Source organism: Vombatus ursinus, unplaced genomic scaffold (assembly GCF_900497805.2).
Source record: "Vombatus ursinus unplaced genomic scaffold, bare-nosed wombat genome assembly UNPS02014768.1, whole genome shotgun sequence".
In the NCBI taxonomy this organism is placed as follows: Eukaryota; Metazoa; Chordata; class Mammalia; order Diprotodontia; family Vombatidae; genus Vombatus; species Vombatus ursinus.
Window position 1 is genome coordinate 21,745,074 of NW_020954546.1, and position 8,613 is coordinate 21,753,686.

The 8,613-nt window shown below is 50.3% G+C and overlaps 1 protein-coding gene across 4 annotated transcripts in view; it reads right to left on the reverse strand.

Annotated features, from left to right (window-relative positions):
* Positions 1-5,566, reverse strand: part of RAP1GAP2 (RAP1 GTPase activating protein 2) — a 229,613-nt gene extending 224,047 nt beyond the window's left edge. For all 4 annotated transcript variants that reach the window (XR_003569048.1, XM_027861779.1, XM_027861781.1 and 1 more), the window contains exon 1: positions 5,285-5,566. Coding sequence is in view for 3 of the 4 variants with exons in the window: in XM_027861779.1 (XP_027717580.1) it covers positions 5,285-5,349 (65 nt within the window). In the remaining variant the exon portion in view is untranslated. The remainder of the gene's footprint in view (positions 1-5,284) is intronic.
* Between the last annotated feature and the right edge of the window lie 3,047 nt (positions 5,567-8,613).

The window sequence follows — 8,613 nt, forward strand, 5'->3', positions numbered from 1 at the left end:
TTATCCTTTCATCCTCTTGTTCCTTCTTCAATGCTTTCTTATTCTCTTCCTCTCATAGTCTATTTCCCTTTTTCATCCTCTCATCCTTTTTCCAGTTCATCCTCTCTTGTTCTCCCTTTCCCCTTTTCTCTGTCATGTACTAGCTGATTCTTTCTCCCCTTTCTCTTATTTGCTCCCACCATCTCTATTATGCTATCATTCACTCTTATTATCCTATCTCTTGCTCTATTAGTCTGTCATTCATTCTCTAATGCCTTCTATCAATCTTCTCTCCTCTTCTCTCGGCATCTCTCAGAGAATCCCAGACTCTCAGTACTGAAAGGGACCTCACAGAGCAGCTCACCTGACCCAGCATCCCCTCCTCACCCACAGCAGGTGGTCATCTGGAGCTGCTGGGAGACATCTGAAGAGGGGTGAACTTGGAGACAATTCTACTTGTTAGCTTGAGCTGTTCTCCTGCCCTCTGTCTCCTTCACTGTCTCTTTGTCTCTATCTCATTTTCTATCTTTATCTCCTTTTGTTCTCTCTCCCTCCCATTTCCTCTCATTTCCCCACATCCTAAATCTGGCAGTTACCTGAGCTCGATGATGTCACTCTGATCCACCTTGCACCTCAACTGCATTCACCAGCATTCTTCCAACTCTCACCTCAACACAGTATATAGCAAGTGGGTAGAAAGCTGGCCTAAGAGACCTGAGTTCCAGTCATACCCATGTGACCCTGCGCAAGTTTCTTCACCTTCACTTACTTCACTGCCCCAGGAAACACTCTAAAACTATAATTTGCTGAGAAGGGGCTAACCTACATTGGTAGAGGGCATTTCCTCACCAGGAATTCCCCATACCTATAGAATCATGGTTCCAGTCCCATTCCATCCCATCACCTTTTGGTAGAATACTCCCATATATCCAGCCCTGACCTCTCTCCTGAGCTCCAGCTACATCTCTAACTACCTGGTGAACATCTCCACCTGAACAACCAGCAGTTGCTTCAAACACATCTCTAAGACCGAAATTATCCCCCTCTCATTCCCCAAACCTTTTTGAACTTCCATTTCTATCAATGGTCCATCAGTTTCTCAGTCATGCAGACTAAGTTTAATTCAACCAAAATTTATTAAGTTTATAGAATCATGGAGCAAGACCTAGAAGGCACCTCATCCAATTGCTTCTTTTTACAGATGATAAAACTGAGGTCAAAGGAGGCCAAGAGACTTACCCAAGGCAAGTAAGAATCAGAGGCAGGACTGATACGGGTCAGACACTGTGCTAATGGTTGCTGACACAAAGACAAAAAAAAATATGACTCAATCCCTGTCCTCAACAAGCTTGTGTTCTACTTGATTCCAGGGCAGGGGAAGACGACCCAGACTGTACAACTAATAGAGTGCCACTGGGCAAAGAGAGAACCAGACAGGGTTTCCTGGAGGAAGGAGAAAATCCCTTCAGCTGGGGAAATCCAGAGAGGCTTCCTGGAAGAGGAAACACCTGGGCTGAGCTTTAAAGAAACAGAAGGATTCTGAAAGACAGAGAGGAGGGAGGAGTGTACTCCAGGCATGGCGGGGAGGAGGGGTGCCCCCACAGCAGCCTGTGTGAATGCAAAGAGGATGGAGAGAGCATGCCAAGTTCAGAGACCACCCAATGATCCAATCTGAATGGCATCATGAAATGGGGTAGGGAGAGAGACTGGACCTGGGACGTCATTGGCATAAGGAACTCCAAAGTGAAGACCGTCACTCTACCAATGCAGGTCCACAACTTGTGGACTGAGTTCCCTGGGGCACTGAGGTGACTTGCTCAGGATTGCACAGCCAGAACGTGTCAAAGCCAGATGGCTGGAAAGGTAGCTTGGAGCTCTACTGTAGATGCCTTAACCGTCAGGGCTGCATTCTCTACTAGATACAGTAGGGAGTTACTGAAGGTCAGACCGTCACCAGAGAGATTATTTGGCAGCTCTGGGAAGCTGGATTGGAGGCAGAGAGAGCAGTGAGAAGGCTAGTGTACTATTCCAAGCAGGACGGAAGGAAGAGCAATGCACCATTGGTGGAACTATGAATTGGTCTGACTGTTCTGGAAAAGCCATCATACTCTTTGTGACCCCCGGCCAGGCCATACCAGGACTAGGTTTCCCAAGGAGGCCAAAGTCAGGGGGAAGGTCCCACGCAAAAAAAAATATCCAGTGGTAGCAAAGAACTAGGAGGATGGTGGGTGCACATCAATGGAAGGGTGGCTGGACAAATGGTGGCCTGTGAATGTGACACCACATTATTGTGCCGTAGGAAATGCCAATTATCAAGAGTTCGGAGAAACATGGGAAGACTAACATGAACTAATACAGAGCGAAGGGAGCAGGACCAGGAGAACAGTTTTCACAGTGTCCAAAACGATACAAAGGAAAACAGTGTCGAAAGAGCACGGAACACAGCTCTGCAAAATGGCCAGTGGCTGACTTGCCCAGGGTCACACAGCTAGCAAGCTCTGTCCACTACGTCAGGCTGCCTCCCTGCAGGTAGTATCAAAGGTGGGATTTGGACCCAGTTCCTCCGGCCAGCTGAGAGAGACCCAAGGAACCTGAATGAGTGAAAAGCTTAACAAGTTTGGGTACCAGTCACTCTGTACTGAGGAGTTTTCTTTTATACGGACTTCGGATTACCTTATCCTTGTACATTCTTCCTGCATTTATATGAACATCTTTGGATCATGGTCTTCGAGCTGGATGGGGCCTTAGAGGTCATGTTGGTCACCCTAATTTTAATTAGGTCACCCCCTAATTTTATAGAAGAATCTGAGGTCACATGGGTACTAAGTAGCAGAAATATGGATTGAACCCAGCCCTTTGACTCCCAATCCAACTTTCTTTTTACTACAGCTAGGTGGCTCAGTGGAGACAGCACTAGGTCTGGAGTCAGGAAGACCTGAGTTCAAATCTGGCCTCAGATGCTTACTAGCTGTGTGACCCTGGGCAAGTCACTGAACCTCAGTTTGCCTTAATTCATGGGAGAAGGAAACGGCAAAGCACTCCAGTATATTAACGAAGAAAACCCCATGGACAATACAGTCCATGGAGTCATGAAGGACTGGACATGACTCAACAATATGTTCATTGCTATAATTTTTGTAAATAACCTTCTCTTCTGCCCCTCCCCCACCCTCACCTCTTATGGATACAGATTGTAGGATGGAAAGGGAAGGACAGGGAAAGAGGGAGTGGGTGCTGGGCCCAGGGCACCCAGTGCAGCAGGAGCAGGAAGGAAAGCGAGAGGGTCCTCAGTGACCGGAAGCTAGGGAGCCGGGCAGACTTAGGAATCCAGATCAGGCGGCTCAGGGGCCTCAAGCTGGGATGAAGAGAACACCAGGTTAGAGTAAAAGCCAAGGCCAAGGTTCCGGCTGCTAGGATGCTTCCTCCTCTCCTTCCCTGCCTTTCTTCCTCCCCTTTTGTCATAGAAGCGTAGACTGTGACAGCTGGAAGGGATGGCAGATACCCTCTACTCCAGCTCCCCCATTTTACATATGAACAAACTAAGGCCCAGAGAGGAAGAGGGATTTGCTTAAGGTCAGCCAGGTAGTAAGGGGCAGAGCTGGGGTTTGAACCCAAGTCATCTGCTCTCAATGGACCATTCTCTCCCCTATCCCCGATGCCTCTGTCAGCAGAACCGCCCTTTGGCTCTCATCCCTCCTTCCTTTTTCCTCACTACCATTTCTCTGCCTCTCTTCCTCAATCTCTCCCTCCATGTCCCCCACCCTGTTTCCTCCCCTCTGCCTCCTATCACCATCTCCCCCACTCTGAGGCTCTCTCCCAGTTATCTCTCAAACTGGCTCTGCTGTCATCTGGCCCTCCCTCCACTCTGCAGCCCTTTTCTATGAAGTCCCCGCCCCAGGAACTGAAAGGAAACTGATAACAAGGACCCAGAGGTTTCTTCTCCCCAGCTGGGAAGAAGCTGCCACAGGCCTAGGGTCTATTAAGACCTCAATTTCATCATCTGAAAACTGAGCTTTCAATGGAATCAGGAACTCCGGCAAGCAGAAGCTCTCTCTGTCTCTCTCTATCTCAGTGACTCTCTCTTTCCAAAAGGAGGAAACTGAGGCAGGAGCCAATGAAGCAAACTCCAGAGTCACACAGTAGGGTGACCTTTGCTCACAAAGTGGACCAAGATGGGTGGCCAGAGATCTAATGGGCAGATAGTGAAAGAGCCTCTTCCACTCCTTTCTGATAGCCAACCCACCCAGCTTGTCTGTGCCCTGAGAACCAGATTAGGGAACACTGGCACAGAGCTATCAGAAGCAGAGAACCATATGGGGTTATTGACTGACACAATCTGAGACACTCTCTGTCTCTCCCCCTCTCTCTCCATCCCTTTTGCTGTCTCTGTCTGTCTGTCTGTCTGTTTCTCTCCCTTTCTCTCCCTCTCTCTCCCTCTCTCTCTCTCTCTCACACACACACACACACACACACAGAGCAATTTATATGCAATAGTAACTGATGAATGCCTTCAACATCTCACACATGTACACTCATAGGCACACACATATAAAGCAGTTCGTATACAATAGCGTAACTGATAAATTCTCCTGACATCTCACCTACCCAACCTTTTCACACACACACACGCACGCACGCACGCACACACGCACACACATGCACACACACACTCACAATGTGCACACAGTGTCTCAGGGTGTCTGACCCTGCAGACATCAGAGACAAAAGGACAGTCATCTGGCCCATGCCCCAGCCCCTTGCTTCGCTCCCACGGCTAGAGAGCAGCAGCCCTGTGTGGGAGCAGCCAGACGTCTTCTAGAACTCCATGGGCCAGGGATGCCTCTTGCTGACCTCAGAAGGGACTGTGCCCAAGGGGTGATGAGGGGACACCTGAGGGCCTCTGGGAGGGTTCCCCTTAACTACCACAACCCCCAGAGTGGGCAGTGGGGTGCAGTGGAAAGAGGGCTGGCTCCAGAACCAGAGGACCTGGATCCAAACATCGCCATTGACGCTGTGCTTTTGGTCAGTTTCTCCGAACCCCAGTGATCTCATCTATGAAATGGACTGGCTGGTCTCCGAGGTCCCTTCCATCTCTCATGATCCGATTCTCAGACTCCCCCACTTCCATTCAAAATACCTCCAAGATACCCCCACCCCTTGCCCTCTCATAAGATATCCCAGATCTTTCTGGTCTACTGGGAGAAATGAGACTTCCCTAACAGCTCGTCTTTACCCCCTCCTTGGCCCTGCCCGTGCATGGACTGTGCCTCCCACCATGCCCTTTGCCTGGTCCCATGGCACCCACCATCCAAAGCCCCCGAAGGAGACGCTGCGCTTCCTCCCAAACATTGTGGCGGGCCTCCCGGGCATCGGTGGTGACAGCAGAGCAGAGCAGCAGCAGGTTCTGGGGTTGCCCAGAGTAGGGCGCTCAGACTTGGGGGTGGCGAACAGAAGGCTGAGCTCCGGGGTCTGCCCACCCCCCACGCTTCCTGTGGGAGGGCTGACTCAAACCCAGTGACAGCAGATTAAGGCAGTGGAAAGTGTCTCCGAGAGCAGCCAGGCTCCTCCAGGAGAGACCGATGCTGTGCTCCTGACCCTGGGGCTGAGCTCACAGGAGGTGGGTCTGCCCCAGGCGGTAGATGGAGCAGGAAGGAGGAGAAGGAAAGCAGAAGGTCAATGGGGGCAGGTCCCCCTCACCCCCGCCCCATGCCACCACACATCCAGGGGAACTGGCAGCAGCGGAACCACTCAGCTGGCAGATTACGCCACCCGCTGCCAAGAGTACCCACCTCTGCCCTACAGCTACCCTGGCTAGTTTCCCAAAACCCAGGTTTCTGAGAATTCCCACGGGGCCCCTTGCCACAGAGAAGACACCACCCTCTTCTCCAGGCACAGCAGCTGCTGGGGAGGATCATGAGCCTGACCAAGAATGATTTGCCAGATAGCGGCAAAAAATGGCCCCCGGCCTGGCAAAGGATCCGGCCTCTGTCCCTGTGACCTCATCTCTCAGTTCCCAGGGGGCTCCAAGGGTGCCCAATAACCCCCCCGGGGGGGGGGTGACAAACACAACAATATTTGTAGAGCGTTTAACACAGTGCCTGGCACAAGGCAGGGCCTTAATAAATGCTTGTGCCCTCTCCCTCCTGTGAATAAGGAGATAGTGGGGCGCAGTGAAGAGAGTCCAAGGACCTCCGTTTAAATCTTGACTCTTTTTCTTATTTCCTGTGAAACCTTAGGCAAGTAACTTCCCTCATCTAAGCTTCGGTTTCCTCACTGGTAAAGGGGCGTGGGGTGGGGGTGGGGAAGGCTCGGGTTGAATTAGCTTTAATATCCCTTCCAGCGAAAAGTTGCAGAGAGTTCTGATCCTGCAGGTTCTATCCCTCCCCTCCCAGGGGAAGATCCAAAGTCCTGGGCAGGAAACCGCTTCCTCCTCCTAGAACATGTGCATGCATACGTATACACACACACTCACACACGTGTGCCCAAAGCCAAACACACAATCATTGTGTTGAGGGAGGGGAGGAGTGCTACACGTTGCCAGGAATTAACTTCTCTAATTCACCCAGCCCCAGCCATGATCATCTCCTGATCCTCAGAGCACTGGGCCTTTGGAAGACCGGGGGGGCCTAGATGGGTACCGCCTCTCTAGAGAAAATACTGGTGGCACTAAATGTGACTCCTGCGGAGGGCAACAGGGTATAGGGGCAGGGGAATAGAGGAGGAGCACTGGACGTGGCAGTCAGAGGACCTGTGTTCAAATCCTCACTGTTTGGACTTTTGTGACCTTGAGCGCATCACTTAACTCTCTGCGCCTCAGTTTCTTCATCTGTAAAATGAAGGCACTGATCTAGATGGCCTCTAAGGTCCCTTCCAGCTCTAAATCTAGGACCCTATTCTGTGATTTTAAGTTCCCTCAGCTCTAAATCCTATTAAATCCTTCCCTTCAGCTCTAAATCCCATTAAAATCCTTCCTATTAAAAACCCCTTTGCATGGATAGACTTTCCTCATTGAAAGTTCAAAGGTCTTAAAAAAAAACAAAAACAAACCAACAACCCTGATGAGAGACATGTATGTGCTTTGTCTGATTCATTTATTCAACATGCATTTATTATGCCTGCTGCTTCCTGCTGGAGATCAAAGACGGAAAGGCAACAGGCCCTGCCTTCAAAGAGCTTACAGTTTATGGGGAGAGACAGCATAGAGGCAAAAAGAAAACACAGACAATATAATACACAGTAAATACAGAGTAATTTCCAAGGGACAGCAGGAAGGGCCTGGTGGAGGGGGCACCTGAGTTGAGCTTTGAAGGAGTGAGGGATGCCAAGAAATGGCGGTCAGGAGGGAGGGCATTCCAGGCATGGGGAACAATCTGTACCAAGGTATCTAGGCAGAAGATGACTCATGTGCAGGATCCTAGCAGCTAGTCTGGTGTGGGCTGGCACACAGAGTGGATGAAAGGGAGTACTAAGTCCAGAGGGTGAAAGATTTTCAATGTCCCACAAAAGAATTACCGCAAGAGTGAGTCACAAGGAATGCTTGAGCAGTGGTGTGATATGGTCATAGCGTTAGAGATTTATAGCTATAAGGGATCTCAGAAGTCATCTGGTCCAACTCCCTCATTTTGCAGGGGAAGAAACTGGGGCCTGGCTAAGCAATAGACCCAAGGGAAAATTATTTCACCTGCTATGTGGTTCCTCCAAGAAATACATCTTATCTCCTCAACTAGGTGGTAATTCCCTGGAGGTCAGAGAATATGACATGTTGACCTAGCTTGGGGTTGAATGCATGGTAAGTGTTCAGTAAAGACTTACGGATGAATGAGGACCTGAGTGTAGCCCCCAGTCCTGAAGCCATGAATCATATTCTTCAAGTCACTAATGCCTATCCAGTGAGGGGACTAAACACACATGTCAATAACTGTGAGGGGGATGGGGCATGGGGCGCAGAATTTAATTATCCTGGCGGGAGGTGGGATAGGGTCATACTCCCTCAACCAGTGGGTGTGTGAGGATGGAGGTATCAAAGACACCCTAAGGATCATGGGAGCATAGATTTAGACCTAGAAGGAACCTTATAGGTCATCAAATCCAACACCTTTCATTGTACAAATGAGGAAACTGAGGTTTAAAGGGGTACAGGAAATGAGCTCCCTCCCCCTAAACACAAGCCATCTATGACTCCCTCATTCCACCTCCAAGGAGAAATAAAGGGGTCCCTGCTGTAGCTGCCCTGGTCCTGCCCCTAGTTCCACCACATACACCCCCTTCCCCTGGGCTTCCTGTTTGTGGCTGTTCTGGGTGCAGCCCTCACGGGAAGGCAGGCCGCAAGAAAGAACCAGCGTGGTGGGGAGTGGGAGGAGACAAAGGTTAAGGCTATTTTTGCCCCCAGGCGATATGTTTTCCCTCCCCAACTCCCCCAGCAGGCAGGCCTGAGTTGGGGGGTGGGGGTTGACCTCGGTTTCCAAAGGCAAGAAGTGACTTCTCGGTGGGGCCTAGAGTGCTCTGGTTTTGAGGGGAGGGTGGACAGTAGTCTGGCATTCAGATCAGGCCTTTGGTTCGTATAGAACCAGATCCCCTCTTTCCCCCTCAAGACGCATAGTTTTTTGGGAGGAGTGTGATTGCTAACTTTCTCCT